The 18,782-nt window shown below is 35.5% G+C and overlaps 2 protein-coding genes across 2 annotated transcripts; both read right to left on the bottom strand.

Moving 5' to 3' along the window:
• Positions 1–249: 249 nt before the first annotated feature.
• On the bottom strand, positions 250–1,649 carry LOC110688014 (probable LRR receptor-like serine/threonine-protein kinase At3g47570). Its single transcript, XM_021864717.1, has 2 exons — positions 632–1,649; positions 250–524 (listed from the first exon to the last, which is right to left on the bottom strand). The coding sequence occupies exons 1-2, from the start codon at positions 1,647–1,649 to the stop codon at positions 250–252; spliced, it is 1,293 nt and encodes a 430-aa protein (XP_021720409.1).
• Positions 1,650–10,304: 8,655 nt separating this feature from the next.
• On the bottom strand, positions 10,305–12,603 carry LOC110687925 (receptor kinase-like protein Xa21). The gene is made up of 2 exons (XM_021864607.1): positions 10,458–12,603; positions 10,305–10,374 (listed from the first exon to the last, which is right to left on the bottom strand). The coding sequence occupies exon 1, from the start codon at positions 12,601–12,603 to the stop codon at positions 10,873–10,875; it is 1,731 nt and encodes a 576-aa protein (XP_021720299.1). The 3' UTR covers positions 10,305–10,374; positions 10,458–10,872.
• Positions 12,604–18,782: the final 6,179 nt, after the last annotated feature.

Raw genomic sequence — 18,782 nt, 5'->3', positions numbered from 1 at the left:
TTTGTCCCCTAAAAAAAAAAAGTCTAGCTAATTTGTTGTATAACTTGTTTTCTATGAACAATGTCAAGAAATGCCCTTCCAAATGGGTTTTGTTCAAGATAGCTCTGAACTTTTTATTTGATGTACAAACATGGCAATACTGGGTTTCGTTCAAGTCATCTTTCCCCATTTTTTTCCCTAATTTTCCCCGAGCCTATCCATATAATACCTAAGATGAATTAAATGTCACGTGACCGGCACATGACTTGGTCAACGCCGGAAAAAAATTTTCCTTTCATTTTCTGCCAAAAGTTCGCCATCATTTCTTTCACTAGCATTACCAACGTCATTATCTAAGAGCCTTGGGTCAATGATGTTAATCAATTGATTAGGCAATAATGTTGCTGATTTAGCATGATTATGCAGGTCTAAGCCTCCTTCGAACATCCAATCAGTGGGATTTATTGAAGTCATCAACTCTAACAACACAATGCCGTAACTGTATACATCACCTTCCTTAGAAACCATGCTTCCCACACCATACTCTGTTAGAAAATTATCATCAAAGCACAGAAAATATACACTTGTTAAAAAAATTAAAGACAAAATGAAGATTGAACATATTGGAATTGTGTCATTGTTTTGTTCTTACCTGGAGCGGCATACCCAACTGTTCCTTTGATAGCAACAGAGCTACTGTTATTTGCACTTGCACGTAAATGAAACCTTGCCAACCCAAAGTCCCCAACATGAGCAACCATGTCATCGTCGAGAAGAATGTTACTTGGTTTTAGGTCGCAATGAATGATAGGTTCGTCACAAGCATTGTGCAGATAATCTAGTGCACTCGCCACATCAATTGCTATCTTTACCCTTTGAAGTAGACTTAAGGTTCTCAAATTTGGATCTGTGTGAATCCATTGATGAAGACTTCCATTTTTCATGAAGACGTACACCAAAGCCTTGAAATCATTACTCGAGCAAACCGTAACAATCTTGAGAAGGTTCCTATGACGGATACTTCTTAATGCTGCACACTCGGCCATGAAACTTTTGGTAGCTCCTCTCTGTTCAAGGCTGATAACTTTAACAGCCACAACCATGTTACTCTCTCGATCAAGGACCCCTTTATAAACAGACCCAAAACGACCTACACCAAGTAAATTTGCTTCCGAAAATCTATTTGTTGCTTTGAGCAGCATGTCATACGTTACTTTTGAGAAGTGCTCTACCAAGTTCAACTCTGATCCTCCAGATGTTTTATTTTGTTTCCACCTTAAGCCAAGTAGGAAGTACCCTAATGACAATATGGACACACCCACAACCAAAGAAGCTACCGCAATGATCTCAATCACATATATTGACAATTTACCCTTCTTTCTTTTCGGTGTAGCATAGATAGGGCATGTTTGCAAGTGAAGCTCTGGAATCCCTCCACAAAGCTTGTTATTCCCAAGAATTGAGAATGTATTAATATTTGCAAAAACCCCTTCTTTAGGGATCTTTCCCTCAAAATTATTGAAAGATAAATCCAGTTCCTCCAAGGAGAAATTTGCAAAGAAACTTGGAATTGGACCAGACAATTTATTATGAGAGAGATTCAAAGCACTCATACTAGCTAAATACTTAAAAGATTTGGGGATAGATCCGCTAAAAAAGTTTCCTCCCATGTCTAGCTCAATAAGGCCAATGCAACTACTCAAGCCTATAGGAAGCTCCCCATAAAATCCATTTTCTGACAAATCCAGCCAAACTAAATTCTTCAGTTATTCAATCTCCATAGGGATAATTCCTTGTAGATTGTTGTGATCTAAAAGTAGCTCAACTAACGTTGAAGTCGCGTAGAATAGTTGAGGAGGAACAAATCCACTGAGGTTGTTTTGTCAAAGTGATAGATACAATAAATTCCCTCACTCTCCTAGACTCGAGGGTATTATCCCTTCGAAGCTATTCTGGTCCAAATAGAGCTGATTCAACCATGACAAATTTCCCAATGAAAATGGAATCTTGCCAATAAGATGATTGTTATCACAATAAAAGGCTTCTAAATTTCTTAGCTTTCCGATTTGTGGTGGAAGGTTTCCGGACAAATGATTGTGTTCTAAATCTAGTCGCTTCAAGTTAATGAGGTTAAATAACCCCGTTGGAATACTTCCTATAATTTGATTTTCACCAAAATATACTTCAGTTAGACTACTTGACAAGTTGCCAAGATAATGAGATAGGACTCCTCCAAAGTTGTTAGCGGAACATCCTAGAAATTGCAATTGGCTACAATTAGCAAGCGTTTGTAAAAAACTTAAGTCATCAGCTTCTCTTGTTCCCAAATAGTTATTGGCAATATCACGAGATATGTTGCCCGGGATTTCACCTTCAAAGGAGTTTACTTCTAATGATAGAGACCTTAATCTAAGTAGATGGCCAATTTGAGGTGGAATGTAGCCTCTAAAAGTATTATTGGACAACAAGAGATAATGAAGGAAACTCAAGTTGCCTACATAAGGTGATAAAGTTCCCATCAAACCGTTGTTTTGAAGATCTAATTTAACAACTCGATGTGGATGCTTAACACCACAAGTAACACCCGACCATTGACAGTGATGGAGGGAGTTATTCCAAGAGCTCAAAACCCCTCGAGGGTCCTCACTAATTTAATTCGGACTTAATTGCTAAGAGGGCAACACGGTCTACATCATTTGTAGGCAAGACGGTGTAAAACAGGTTTGAGAAATGGATAAACAAAATGACTAGAGAGGCAAAAATGAGATTCATAACTAAGTTTGATAGATATGAATTATTTCAAGAAGTAGAATAGGCTTGGTAGCGTAGTATGCGTATCAATGTGCACTTATATAAGCACATAAGTTGTAGTACCAAGACGCGGTAAAGAATACAAATATAGAATGTTCAAATGCGTGGTCTATCATAGTCAAGACTCAAGAGATTACCTTCGAAGAGGGTAACTAAGTACCCCATCTTATGGACCAATGAAGACCCGTGATTATTGGTCAAGATTATGATGCTTTTGTAGAAGCTTGGCTTTTGTTCATACAATATAGTCTCACTTTATTGTTCATTTAAATTACTTATTAACTCCATCCTTTTTAGCCCATACACTAACTATATCTAACTTAAAAATTAAAAAAAAAAAAAGTTGTTATCAAGACACAAGGAATACTTTGAAACTTAATAGCATGCTTCTTAACCGTCTATAAATATAGCATCTGACAATATTCAATACATGTATCTATTGATGATGCGTAACTCTTTTATTTGTATTTTTTTTAAAGCATATTACAATCTCCTAAGTAGTACTCCACTACACCTACTAATTAATAATTTGTATATTTTTTTTGACATCATAATAATTTGTATCGTCATTTTACGATTTGATGTCAATATACGAAGTATATAACATTGACTATCAACTTTTTATGAAAGTCAGGGATAGATCAAGTGGTCAGACTTTTCCTCCCGGTCTCGTCAACCGCCCTTGTGGCTCTTTAAACACCAAAAAACTATCAATTTTTTATATTCAGTAAAAGTAATTTTAATTGTAATAAAATTATTTAAATTAAGTAAAAAGTTATTTGATTTTAATAAAAATATTTTTTTAGTAGTAAATTAAGGCAAGTAGAACAGAAATTTAGTGATATTGCATTTCTAAAATTTCCCATCTTTCTAATAAATGTTGATTATGTACGATTTGTATTTTCATAACTATAGTTGTAGTTTTCATTTTGGAGAATCATAGAGATGTTATGATTTGGGTTTTGGAATCCTAGAATACATACTACATCTTTACTTTTCTTAAATTATATAGATGTATGTGTCAATTATATGAATGCTTTACTTTGTCTTGAAAAAAAAAATTCCATAATATTAATTTCATCCGTCTACAAAAAATCTTTTTGCCCAATTTAACTACATATGTTAAGGATTGTATTAACGTGATGTAGTATCTTACTATCTTTGTATATAAAATGGAAGAAATACAAGTAGTTTAATTGGAAGAAAACTAGTGGGTGAGAAAAATCCACCTTAGCTAAGGAGGTAAACACAAAGATCAGCATTATTATTGACAGAAATTCATCAACTCATTTACCGGGGTCAGCAGACAAAGAAAAAACGAGTCAACGTCCTATATAACTATATACTTCCAAGTCTTCTACTCCGTTGAACACGGTATGCATGGCTGCATGCATTCCTGCTCCTGTATTATTCAATGAAACTACTAGGTAAATAGGAAATTAAATTTATTTATTTATTTATCAATTCTAATGTAGACTATGTAGTCTACTTTTGACTACCACAATTTTTAAAAATGGACAGCTGAGATTATTTGTTTTTCGATTTATTTTAAATTAAAAAAACTTATTTTTTAATTAATATAAATATATTTTTTATTTTCAATATTTCAAAAATATAAAAAATAATATTTGGAAGATAAAAATATATTTAAAATAATTAAAAAAATCTTTTTAATTAAAAAAAATCAAAAAAAATAAAATCTTAGCCGTCCATTAAAAAAAATTGTAGTCAAAAGTCATAAGATTACAGTAGAATCATCAGTTTTATCTATGTTTTTCTAATTCAATAAAAATAAGCTCTCTTTTTTTCATTTTTTTTATAATTTTTTTTTATAGAAATAAAAATAAGTTCACTCAAATTAAACCTAAAACTTTTTTTATCGAAAATGAAAAAATAGGAAGACAAGAAAAGCAAGATCATAAACTTTTAGGAGGTGTTTGGTATAAACCTCGTAAATAAAACGGAAAGGATTCAAATAAGTAGGGAAAAAAGTTTGTCAAGAGTAACAAATTGGGGGATTTTGTTACTCTCTGAAAACGGTATTTGTTACTTTTAACCCATACCAAACAACTAAAAATAAAAACACTTAATTAATCTGTTTCCAACATCTAAAATTACTATACCAAACGCCACCTTACATTCATTGCTTAATCGATCATCAACTCAAGTATTGAGAATATATTAGGATATATTTTAGGAAATATTTCATTAGTATCTCTTGAGGCTAGTGAATATCTTTTTGTTATCTTTTCCTTATTTCCCTAGTTTCCTAATCCTATCATATTAGGGTTAACTTGTATTTTATATATTGAGGTTGAAGCCATCAATGAAAGCTAAGTCATTCACTTCTATTTTCTCTCAAATTTAGCATGGTATCAAGAGCAGATTATTTTTTTTTTCTCTCGACCATGGCCGGTTTTTTGGGTAATACAAAAATCGCAGAAATCTGTCTCAATGGTAACTTTAACAACACTTGTTGGATTATTGATACCGGGGCAACTCATCATGTCACCGGAAATAAATCTTGGCTATTTGACTCTTACAACATTGAATGTCCTGTTGGTTTGGCCCAATGGTGACAGTGTACTTGCAACTTTAGCCGGATATGTTTGTTTGTCTGATAAAATCACTATCTTTGGAGTTCTCTTTGTCCCGAATTTGAATTGCAATTTAATTTCAGTCTCTCAACTTACTGATCAATTAAAAGTTGTTGTACAGTTTAACTCGCATATGTGTACTATACAGGACCCAATGAAGAAGTTGATTGGCACAGGTCTTAGGCAAGACGGACTCTATTATTTTAGCAAGCCGGATGTTGTGCAACGTGTGTAGGTGGTTGGAGCGACTTCTGAGTTGGATCTTTGGCATAGAAGAATGGGTCACCCTTCTGAGAAGGTAGTTAAGTTGCTTCCTCATATTAGAAATAATAACACTAGTTTATCAAAAGGTTGTGAAGTATGTTTTTGTGCTCAACATTCTAGAGACAAATTTCCTTTGAGTGACAATAAAGCTTCTAGAATTTTTGAAAAAATACATTGTGATTTATGGGGTCTGTATCGTCATGTTTCCTCGTGTGGGGCTCGTTATTTCTTGACTATTGTTGATGATAATTTCCGTGCGGTTTGGATCTATTTGCTTCTTGATAAAACTGAGGTTTTTCGGATGTTTATGACTTTTGTTGCTATGGTTGATAGACAATTTAATCAAACGATTAAAATTGTTCAGAGTGATAATAGGACTGAATTTAATTGTTTGAACGATTATTTTGTTGCAAATGGTATTATTTTTCAAACCTCTTTTGTTGGGACTTCAGCCTCAACAAAACGGGAGGGTAGAGAGAAAACACAAACACACTCTTAATGTTAGTAGGGCCTTGAGATTCCAAGCCAATCTTCCTATTTATTTTTTGGGTGAGTGTGTTTTAGCCGCGGCTCATTTGATTAATCGTACTCCTACTCCTATTTTACAAAATATATCTCCTTTCGAAATTCTTTTCAATAAACCTCCTTCTTTTGGTGCTATTCGTACTTTTGGTTGTCTCTGTTTTGCACACAATCAAAAGACGAGGGGGGATAAATTTGCTAGTAGGAGTCGTAAATGTGTTTTTGTGGGTTATCCATTCGGGAAAAAGGGATGGAAGCTATTTGATTTTGAAACAAAGGAGTTTTTTGTCTCTCGTGATGTGAAATTTGTCGAAGATATGTTCCCTTTTGGAAGTCCGGATGATGTAAATATTGATGTCAATTTTGGTAATACGGAGGATGAGATTCATGTGGATTTTGATGATCATAATTTGAGCTATGATGACAATGCTATAGCTGTACAAGACGCATATAATAATATTGTTGACCAAGGTGTATTTATACATCAAGAAAAAGAGGATACAGCTTCCTCCGCACCCCACCCGCGGTATAATGCTGCAGCCCGCAAGGGGGGTGCGGAGTCCCCTGCTACCGCCTCTGCTCCATAACATCAAGAGCAGCAGCAACACGATAAAGAATAGCAGCAACAACACGTAGAGAAGCAGCAGCAACACGTAGGGATGGCAATGGATCTGGACCCGACCTGGATCCGTGGATCCAGATCCGTTTTTCACGGATCTAGGTCTTCAAATTTTGGACCCGATGGATCCGGGTCGGATCTGGATCCTGCTGACAAAAACGGATCTGGATCTGGGTCTGGGCCCTAGACCCGGATCCAGATCTGTGGACCCGTTTTTTTATTTTTCCTATTAAAGAAAAACTAAAATTATTTGTTTCTTTATTAAAAATGTTGATAATGTTAGTAATGATAAAGATTAACCCTTTCAAGATATGAATTTTGGATGCTCATATTATATACGTCATCGTTGTTTTTTCACTACCTCATATGTAACATCGTATTTTTTTTTTGTTTTTAATTTTAATTCAAAATATGAGTGTATAAGTTGGTTAATTTGGGGTTGAACTTAATAACCAACAACGTAAGTTTGAAATAAATTTGTTGACCCGAAAATTACATTTTTTGCAAAAAATTAGGCAAAATATATTGGACCCGTTTTGGACCCGGATCCGTTGGACCCGACGGATCCGGATCCGGGTCTTCATTTTCTAGACCCGACGGATCCGGGTCGAATCTGGATCCTACATACAAAAACATATCTGGATTCGGGTCCATCCGAACCCGGTCCAGATCCGACCCGTTGCCATCCCTAGCAACACGTGGAGCAGCAGCCACCTGAGGCTGAAACTGCCCAGTCCGAGCAGCCCTCTTTAAGTACAGAAACTGCCACAGACCAGCACAGTGAGTCCGAGCAGTCCTCCCCCTTGGCAGATCCTACAACTCAGCAGGCCTCTCGTGAGTTGGGCCATGGTTTTCGGGATAAATATCCCTCGGTTTTGCTCCGTGATTTTATTACACACACGATTGTTGCTAAGAGTACGTCTTCTACTTCCAATCAAACTCCAAGTACTCCGTATCCCTTGGCACATTAAATAAATTGTGATATGTTTTCTGTGAATTATCGCAAATTTCTTGCAGCCGTAGTTTTGGGAAAGGATCCAAAATCCTTTAAAGAAGCCATGAAATCTGAAGGTTGGAAATGTTCTATGAAAGAAGAAAAAGGGCATTACAAGACAATGGTACTTGAACTTTAGAGTATCTTCCTCCCGGTAAGAAGGCTCTAGGCAGTCAATGGGCGTACAAGACGAAATTTTTGTCTAATGGTGATGTTGAACGTCTCAAGTCTCGCTTGGTTGTTTTTGGTAATCATTAGAAGGAAGGTATAGATTATAGTGAGACTTTCGCTCCAGTTGCAAAAATGACTACAGTTCGGGCTTTTCTTGCTATAGCCACTTCTAAAAATTGGGATCTTCATTAGATGGATGTTCATAATGCTTTTCTACATGGTGATCTAGAAGAGGAGGTGTACATGAAATTACCCCCAGGTTTTGAGAGCTCGGATCCGAATTTGGTGTATCATTTGAGAAAGTCTTTGTATGGGTGGTAACAGGCTCCTAGGTGTTGGTTTGCAAAACTCACTACGGCTCTGAAAGGGTACGGTTTTAGTCAATATTACTCTGATTATTCTCTTTTCACATACACTAAAGGCAATGTTCAGATTAATGTCTTAGTTTATGTTGATGATCTTATTATTTTTGGGAATGATTCCGCTGCATTAACTATGTTCAAGGCTTATCTTGGTGATTGTTTCAAGATGAAGGATCTTGGTCCTTTGAAGTACTTTTTGGGCATTGAGGTAGCTCGTAGTAAATCTGGATTGTTTTTGTGCCAACGCAAATATACGTTGGATATTATTTCAGAAGCAGGGTTGTTAGGGGTAAAGCCAAGCGGCTTTCCGATTGAGCAAAATCATAAGCTTAGCCTTGCTAGTGGTGAGTTACTTGCTAATCCCGAGTCTTATCGCAGACTGGTAGGACGGTTAATTTATCTATTGGTTACTAGACCAGATTTGGCATATTCTGTTCATATTCTCTCGCAATATATGTAAGAACCTCGCACTGAGCACTGGGAGGCGGCTCTGAGGGTAGTTCGTTATTTGAAGGGTACACCGGGGCAGGGTATTTTGTCAAGTGCAGATAGTGACCTGATTTTGCAGGGTTGGTGTGAATCAGATTGGGCGGCGTGTCCTCTTACTCGTCGTTCGTTGACTGGTTGGCTAATTTTTCTTAGTAAATCTCCTATTTCGTGGAAGACCAAGAAGCAACCCATGGTCTCTTTTTCTTCTTCCATGGCTGAGTATCGTTGCATGGCTTCCACCACACATGAGTTGAAATGGTTGAAGGCTTTGCTTTTGAGTTTGGGTGTTCAACACCCTAAGGCGATCAAATTGTTTTGTGATAATCAATCTGCTTTACATATAGCTCGTAATCCAGTTTTTCATGAACGAACAAAGCACATTGAGATTGATTGTCACATTGTTCGTGATGCTATTATAGAGGGTTTAATTGCTCCTTCCTATGTTTCCACTAAGGAGCAACTTGCAGATATTTTCACTTAGGCGCTTGGGAAGTCTCAGTTTGATCATCTTATTTCCAAGTGGGCATTTTCGATCCCCATGCTCCAACTTGAGGGGGGGGGTATTGAGAATATATTAGAATATATTTTAGGAAATATTTCAATAGTATCTCTTGAGGCTAGTGAATATCTGCTTGATATCTTTTCCTTATTTTCCTAGTTTCCTAATCCTATCATGTTAGGGTTAACTTGTATTTTATATATTGAGGTTGAAGCCATCAATGAAAGCTAAGTCATTCACTTCTATTTTATCTCAAATTTAGCATCAAGCATTATAATAATAACTCCACAAATTAAATACACCCGAGTTCAGTGAACTTTGAGTAAGATATAAAATCAAACTAAGACAAGCAAACCAGAGCACTATTTAAAATTCAATGTTAAATAATTTTAACTCTAGCTACTTTATCAGTCCTTTAATCATACATGAGCTTACCAACTTTTAAGTATCAAATCTTGTAAAACGAGTTAATGAAAATTGCTTGGGCATATCAATTTTGAAACGCTACACATCCAATAGATGTATATAATTTTTTTGACCTTATAAATCTTTTGCTTTTAATACTAAACAGGAAAAAACGTGTGCATGCTAAAATAATTAAATACTTTGAATTAATTACTCTTTAAATCTTTCTCCATTGTATGCATTTAGTACAATGTACAGATTTTATACACTACAGAAACCGAAAAATAGCAACTATGAACAACCTTTATTATGAATACATGATCTTGTTCTACTGATTGGATAGAATAGTAGTGATAAGCCGATAACTAAACTTCTCTTTGAGTTGCTTTGATTAACTTAGGCGGGATATTGGACGTGCTTGATATCGCTAGACCTGGAAGATCACTTAATTTATTAAAGTTTTTTTTTTCATAATCAGAAAATAATATATATACTCTGTATTAGTTACATCATGATGTTTAATATAATACTCTTAGCCTTTGATATATTGTACGTAGTAATAATAGATTGACAGTAAAAACAAAAAACTTACTCTGAATCAATTTTCTGTGTATGTCTTGGATTAGTCATATAATACGGTGCTTATTTAACCAGCAAGATCCCTGAAAGAGCTTAGAAAAATTAGTAAGGGAATATAATGATACCACAGAATTAAATCTAATGTAAATTGTATATTTTTATGCACCTCGTAATGTGCATTGCACGGATGATATGTAGTTCTTTAAGGAGAACATTCCTTGTTACTTGTAACTCTTCAATCGCATCATTAATCCTCATTCGATCTTGTCGTGACTCTACGGAACATTTCACTCCGATTCAATGACATACCTTATGCACTTCATTTTTCTTTCATTTTCTGCTAAAACTTCCCCTTCATTTCCTTCACTTAAATTACCAACTTCATTGTCTAAAAGCCTTGGGTCAATGATGTTTATCAATTGATTAGGCATTGTTGCCGATTTAGCATAATTACGTAGGTCTAAAGCTCCTTCAAACATCCTATCAGTGGGATTTTTGGAAGTCATCAACTCTAACAGCACAATGTCGTAGATGTAAACATCACCTTCCTTTAGAAACCATGCTTCCCACACCATACTCTGTCAAAAAACAGAGCTTATTATTAAAGTAGAGAAAAGATATATACATTTATTAAAAAAATAAAAATAAAAAGATAAAAAGATTGAACATATTAGTATAGTGTTAACCCATATTATTTTGTTCTTACCTGGAGCGGCATACCCAACTGTTCCCTTGACAGCAACGGAGCTGCTATCATTTGCGCGTGCACGTAAATGGAATCTTGCTAACCCAAAGTCCCCAACATGAGCAACCATGTCATCGTCGAGGAGAATGTTGCTTGGTTTTAGGTCGCAATGAATGATAGGTTCGTCACAATCATTGTGCAGATAATCTAGTGCCCTCGCCACATCAATTGCAATCTCTACCCTTTGAAGTAGACTTAAGGTTCTCAAATTTGGATCTGTGTGAATCCAATGATGAAAACTTCCATTAGTCATATACTCGTACACCAAAGCCTTGAAATCATTGCCTTGAAAGTCAGTACTCGAGCAAACAGTGACAATCTTAAGAAGGTTCCTATGACGGAGACTTCTTAATGCTTCACACTCGGCCATGAAACTTTTGGAAGCTCCTCTCTGCACAAGTCTAATAACTTTAATAGCTACAACCATGTTACTCTCTAGATCAAGGACCGTTTTGTAAACAGACCCAAAATGACCCGCACTAAGTAAGTTTGCTTCCGAAAAGCTATCAGTTGCTTTGAGAAGCATATCATAAGATACTTTGGAGAAGGGCTCTGTCAAGCTCATACCCGATCCATATGACAATTTGTTTTGTTTTCTCCTTGAACAAAGTAGGAAGTACACTAATGATAATATGGACACACTTAAAACCAATGAAGCTATTGAAATGGTCACAATCTCGACAAACACCTTATATTTAGATCCTCTATTATCCGAAGTAGATTTGGGCAAACACCTTGGAAAATAATGAAGGTTAGGAACTCCTCCACAAAGTTGATTGTTCCCGGAAATATTGAGAGCACTTAAATTTGCAAAAGCCCCTTTGGTAGGAACCTCTCCTTGGAAGCTATTGAAAGACAAATCTATTGTCATCAACGGAAACTTGGACAAGAAATTTGGAATCTGACCAGAAAGATTGTTATGCACTACATTTAAATAACTCAAACTAGTTAATGACTTGAACGAGTCAGGGATGGATCCAGTGAAGAAGTTAGCTCCCACATCTATAACATCAATGGCGGTGCAGCTTCCAAGGCTACTAGGAAGCTCCCCAGAGAATGCATTTTTGTGTATGACAAATTGAATTAAATTTTTTATCTGACCGATTTCTTCGGGGAGTTCACCTTGCAATTGATTGCTATCCAAGTAAAAATAAATCAAGGTCGAAGAAGAAAGAAATAATTGAGGAGGTACTAGTCCGGTGAGGTTGTTTTGGCTTAGATACAAGTCTAATAAATTTGTACACTGCCCAAGACTCGACGGTATCATCCCATTGAAGTTGTTTTCACCCAACCACAATGAACTCAACCGCGACAAATTTCCAATCGAGTCAGGAATACTTCCTATGAGACGATTGCCTATACATGAAAATATTTCTAGTTTTGCTAGCTTTCCGATTTGAGGTGAAAGATGTCCGGTCAGTAGGTTTCCTTGTAAGTTTATTCGTCTTAAGCCAACGAGATTAAACAATCCTAGTGGAATACTCCCATAAATTTGGTTTGTTCCCAAATCTAATTCTACTAATGTAGTGGACAAGTTACCAAGATAATCGGGTAAGATTCCACCCATATTATTTGATTTTAATCCTAACGTTATTAATTGACTACAATTCAAAAGACTTTGTAAAAAGCTCAAATCACCAGTTTCTCCAGTTCCTAAAAGATTATTGGAGATTTCTAAAACTTTCAAATCAGGCATATTTTTTGCATCAAACACAAATTTTGCCAGAGAAGTTATTATAATATAAATTAAGATTCACAAGCCGAGTAAGGTTCGAGAGAGAGGCAGGGAGGTTTCCATGGAAGGAGTTATTACCTAAGTGGAGTGTTGTAAGGTGAGGAAGTCGAAACCCGATATCAAAGGGAAGAGTTCCTTGGATTTGATTGAAGCTTAAATCAACCACTTGAAGATGAGAAAGATTGTAAAAGGAAGAAGGGATAATACCTGAAAAATTATTTTCTCCTATAGAAAAGTATGACAAATTTTGGAATGATGCTCCAACGTTTTCCGGAACGGTTCCTTGAAAGGAATTTAAACCTGCAGACAGTGTTTGTAATGAGTTCATTTTCATGGCAACCGCGTTAAGGAGGTCACCCGTAAGGTGGTTTTTATGGATTGACAAGTCTATCAAGTTAGACAGAAGGCCGAGTTGAGATGGAATTGTTCCACTAAGACGGTTATTTCCTAGAATAAGTATCTTGAGGTTCGAACAACGAGATATGTTGGCTGGTATTTGGCCTTCGAAGGTGTTATTATATAATCCCAGGTTCTCAACCTAAACAATTGACCTATATGAGGTGGTATGTCACCTCCAAAGGAATTGTTGTTTAAATTTATACGATGTAGGAAACTTAAGTTACCAACATAAGGTGATAAAGTTCCCGCCAAATCTTTAGAAGATAGATCTAAACCAACGACTCGATGTGGATGTGGATGCTTGGTGCCACAAGTGACACCTTTCCACTTACAAATAGGAACGGAGTCCTTCGAACATCCTATCGTTGGGATTTTTGGAAGTCATTGACAGGGTAAATTCGTATCCCCTAATCAAAAGTAAATACCTAAGTTTTCTAACTAAAGTAGATAGGGAAGTAGGGTCGAACTCCACAGGAAAACAGATCTTTTCACTCCTAATTAATTATTATAGTCTAAATTATCTAAGTAACCAATATTTTAAGGAATAAATTCTATATTACGAAGAATAAGTTTATGGAGAAAAGAAACAATAATAAGGAAGCCTAGGGTCAAAGGTTCACCAAAAATTAATATTCCGGGATAGAACGAAGTAATTAATAATTAACAATGCACAAATAACTGAAGGAATTGTGTCTTCGATAAGTGCAATTACTAGATATATCAAGGATTACTATTGTGTCGTCATTATCTGTTGCTAGACTATGATCAATGATCTTTGGGCTAGTCAAATAGTCCAAAACCTACTAGAATGGATCCTATGAGGTCACACAACAAGGGTATTGGGTTAAGCAAGTAAGAGACCTATTAATGGGCCTCATGAGAAACTAACTAATCATGAAATGGATTGGGCTAGCATATTAGATGAGAATTAGGTTTTGGGCTTTTGACATGGGCTCTGATTTAGAGTTGAGATCTATAAATAAGATCCATGCCTAGGGTTGCTTGCAAGCAGTCATAATTCACACACAGTGTATTTTGACATCAAGGCAACCAATCCCAAAGACCCTAATTCCTCTCTCTAACTCACGGCTTTCTCTCTCCTCCCCTCGTCCGTACGGCCGGCCACCTTGGTGGCGCGTGTGGTGGTTCGTGGTGGTTCATGGTGGTTCGTTGCTCGCACTGCTCCATAAAAGGTCAATTGAAGGGTTCAATAATTGCAACTAACTAGCATTAGTGGAGGTCTTAATCTGTGTCCGTGGACCAAGTAGAGGAATCACGCTTGAGGTTCTTTATTTCCCATTGTTCTTGCTCGATCGCACGTGGAATCACGCTTCAAAGGTACGATTATATGTTCTTTATGTGTTATGCATTAGATCTTGGGATTAGGTACTATATGAATATGATTCATGTTTTTCGGCTGCGTAGTACCTATAATTCCCTACAGTGGTATCAGTTAGCCTATTGCATTTACGCATATTGACTATAATTCTTTGATAGTCCACAATTTTAATTCAATTAGGAGGGAGAATAATTAATTATGGTTCAATCTTTATATTAAATGGAGATTTAATTTTTGGGATATGATTAAATATGATTTAATTGCTCAATTGTTCTAGCAAAATCTGAATTTAGCCCTAGTTTTTTCGAAATTTTTTAATTGAAATAAAGCCCTAAATTTTGATTTTTGTGCTTAATTTTGATGATTTTCGAATATTTATGCTTCATAATTTTAATTAGATTGATTTGATACATAAAATATGATTTTTGTATAATCAATATTTTAATTTAAGAGTTAGATTAAAATTGAATTAATTTTGTGAAGAACCCTAGATTTGAAATTGAATTGTGAATTTGATTTCAAAATTGAATAAGGCATAAATGTTATGTTTTAATTCAATAGACCTAATTTAATTTAATTTTGCAAAATTTGTTTAATTAAATTAAACTCTCAAAAACAAAAAAAAGGAAAAGTTTTGTTGTTGGGAGAGGGCAGCCGTGGCTGGGTGGTCGAACCACCGTCAGGTGCCCACGGCGGCTGCCCAGGTGGTCGAAGAGAAGGGAAGGAGGCCCAGGCTGGAGGACATGTGGTGACGGCGAGTCACAGCTACAAGCGGCAGCAGGAAGTGCAACAGTTGCACTGCCACTAGCTGCAGCCAACAGGCGTAGGTGGCTGGGCTCCGGCCTAGCTGCGACGCGCGGACAATCCTCAGGTTGTAGCGCCGGCGTCCTGTTGGAACAGTTCCAGTCAAGTTGCTGGTTGCGCCGTGGTGTATTCCTGGCTATGGTTGGGAATGCGGCAGTGCCGTGGCTGGGGTTTGCTCCTGGCTGCGGTTGCGGGTTTGCGAGAAGCAGCTGCTTCGTTGGTTGGGGATTACTCCCTGGCTGACGTGGTAGCAGCAATATTAAAAAAAAAAGTTTTTATTAAAATTATTTTGTTTTAAATATATTTTCAAGGTAAAATCTTATTTTATTTTGAGATAATATTAAATTTCAAAAGTTGTTTTTGATAATTATCCTTAATTAAAGTTGTTAATTTTAGATAGGATTTGTTAGAATATTCTGAGCATATTCCAAAAAGATAAAGATTGTTTTAAATAATGTGATTATCCCATAATTATTTTTGGATATAATTGATTTAAAATTTTGTGATTGGCTAGTAATTAGGATAGAATTTCCTAACATTGTTAGGATAATCTTTAAGGATAAATATGATTTATTTTTTAAGATTAAAATAAGATTTGATTCTATCTCATGACTAATTTAAAATATATAATATTTTATTGATGGTCATGAATAATATATGATATTATCTAATTGCATTAATTAAAATATGAGATATTTAGATGCCATGTTTCCTTAATTATGATCATTCGATGTTGTAGTTTAGGAAAGCATGATGAGTGATTTATTATGTGGCACTTTATAATATATGATATTATTTACTGCTATATAATGACTAGTATGGCCGAGTAGATTGCTAAATACGATATGCGCATCGTGATGTATTTTTGTAATCTAAGTACGGTCTACTACCGATGAAGTATTTTGGTAATTTTATTTCATTTTATTTAGTAGTAGATAGAATAGAGTAAAATTACAGGTTGCAGTTAATCCAAGAAACCCATGAAGTGAAGGCCCAAAGGAGCAAGGTGGATGAGATCCGTGATGATTCAAGTGGGAGCATTTACTTTATTGGTTTTCTTAGGATTAGGGGGCCATGCTATGTCTTGTTTATGCATTCAGTTTATTATGCATGTTAGATTTTATTGATGTTTTGTGATGATACGCTAGAGTTCACTATTAATCACAACATAATGAATCTAGGTCCCAGTAATATTGAGGTAGCTTTTCCAATCAAAAACCCGATGAAACCTTCGATATTAATGATGGGTCATGCTAAAGCTGGGTGTCATATTATATCTTAGGGGAGTGGGGGTAAAACAAATTTTACAATTTTGATTGGTTATACTCAACAAGGTTACCTAAAGAGTTTAGAACCTTGAAACTAAGGGTAATAATTAAACATGTGATGATTAATTATTCAACCAAGAGTTACAAAGAGTTGTAATCAGTAAAGAGTTTACTCACCTTGAAAATGTAATGGTTGATGGTAGGGCTAAAGTCCGGTTAATTATTACACAAATAAAGGATCTTGGAATCATTTTGTTCAATAGGGATCAAATTAAAATTGAATAAATGCTTTAAAGTTACCAATATTTAATTCGCTTATGGTACTTTAAATTTTATTAAACATAATTGAATTTTGCATTTACTTATAAGTAACATGTCGTTCTAATTTTATTATTATATATAATTTTGTTGCTAATCTCCCCGATTGAAAATAAAGTTGAGAAATGTTCTCAAAAGGTTAAAAGATAATCCATAAAACTATATTCCAATTTTGCTAAGATGGTTCTAAAAGGCAAGTTTTATAAATCCATGTCACATGTCTAAGGTTGGTTTTATTCAAAATGTTTGAGTAAAATGCCAACACATCTTCATTTTGAAAAGTGTTTCAAAGGGATATAATGAGATGGGAGGCACAAACCCTCTAAAAGACAAGCATAGAAAGTCCAATAAAGCTTAAATCAACCACTTGAAGATGAGAAAGATTGTAAAAGGAAGAAGGGATAATACCTGAAAAATTATTTTCTCCTATAGAAAAGTATGACAAATTTTGGAATGATGCTCCAATGTTTTCCGGAATGGTTCCTTGAAAGGAATTTAAACCTGCAGACAGTGTTTGTAATGAGTTCATTTTCATGGCAACCGCGTTAAGGAGGTCACCCGTAAGGTGGTTTTTATGGATTGACAAGTCTATCAAGTTACATTTTCTCTCTCCTCAACACCACCTCCATCAATAACATCATCTGTCTGATTTACCATTGCTGCTTCTACTTGCTTCACCACCTCTGCCATTTTCACTCACTTAATCACTCCTATAAACTCACTGTTTTCTTTTTTTAAAATGTTGGGCTCCTTAAATAAATAAAACAAAGTTTGTTCCAGAAATCCTTTAAAAAGTACCCAGAAATTCAGAAATCCAGTTACACAAACAGACAACAAATCTCACGAGTTTTATATTTTATTTTCCCTTAAAAAAAAGGGGGTTTGAACACGAGAAAATGAAGGAATTTTGTTTGAGAAGATATATAGATAGAAAAATACGGAGTAAATAAAAAAAGAAAATATGATTATAGTAATAATAGAGGGTACAACTACCCAACAAAGATTAAATGCCTTGCTTTAAAATGGTTCTTTGAAAGGAGAAAAGAAAATGACATGAAATAATGAAGAAGAATTATGGGGGTATGAATTAATTTCTGGTTTTTAGGAATTTAAGTAGGGGAGAGAAAGAGACAAGATGAAGTGGACAAATTATCTGATTTTATGAAAATAAAAGGAAATAGATAATTCTAGTTTTAAAGGATTTTTTGAGATGTATTTCTATAATTGAAAGATATTGGGGGGTTTCATTTGCTGGGGAAATTAATCTTTTTCAGGGGTTTTAATTCTCAGTCACTGTCTGTGTCTCAGATAGAGTGAAAGAAAGCGGCTTCAGCAGAAGAGGAGGGAGAATAAGTATCTCTAAAGCGGTCCCATTAGATCGAAACCTCTAAGAGTTGTTTAGGTCCGTCTTATTGTTTTGTTTATCTGATCTGAACTCAACTTATATTTTATTTTTATGGAATTGTTCCACTAAGACGGTTATTTCCTAGAATAAGTATCTTGAGGTTTAAACAACGAGATATGTTGGCTGGTATTTGGCCTTCGAAGGTGTTATTAGATAATCCTAGATATCTTAACCTAAACAATTGACCTATATGAGGTGGTATGTCACCTCCGAAGGAATTGTTGTTTAAATTTATACGATGTAGGAAACTTAAGTTACCAACACAAGGTGATAAAGTTCCCGCCAAATCTTTAGAAGATAGATCTAAACCAACGACTCGATGTGGATGTGGATGCTTGTGCCACAAGTGACACCTTGCCACTTACAAATAGTTTAATACTCCAAGAGGGTCTAAGATTACTCGAGACTTAATCGCCAAGAGGGCGACACGATCTACACTATTAGGCTTTACATAGTAGATGAGGCTTAAGAAATGGAT

This window comes from Chenopodium quinoa, unplaced genomic scaffold (assembly GCF_001683475.1).
Source record: "Chenopodium quinoa cultivar QQ74 unplaced genomic scaffold, ASM168347v1, whole genome shotgun sequence".
Classification (NCBI taxonomy): domain Eukaryota; kingdom Viridiplantae; phylum Streptophyta; class Magnoliopsida; order Caryophyllales; family Amaranthaceae; genus Chenopodium; species Chenopodium quinoa.
The sequence above is the reverse complement of the archived record's forward strand: the minus strand, read 5'-3'. Positions and strand labels throughout refer to the sequence as shown.

Coding starts and splice junctions, on each gene's coding strand:
- LOC110688014 (XM_021864717.1), bottom strand. CDS start 1,649: ATGGGAGGAAACTTTTTTAGCGGATCTATCCCCAAATCTTTTAAGTAT. Junction 525..631: donor AGTTGGGTATGCCGCTCCAG/GTAAGAACAAAA, acceptor ATTTTCTAACAG/AGTATGGTGTGGGAAGCATG.
- LOC110687925 (XM_021864607.1), bottom strand. CDS start 12,603: ATGGGTGGAATCTTACCCGATTATCTTGGTAACTTGTCCACTACATTA.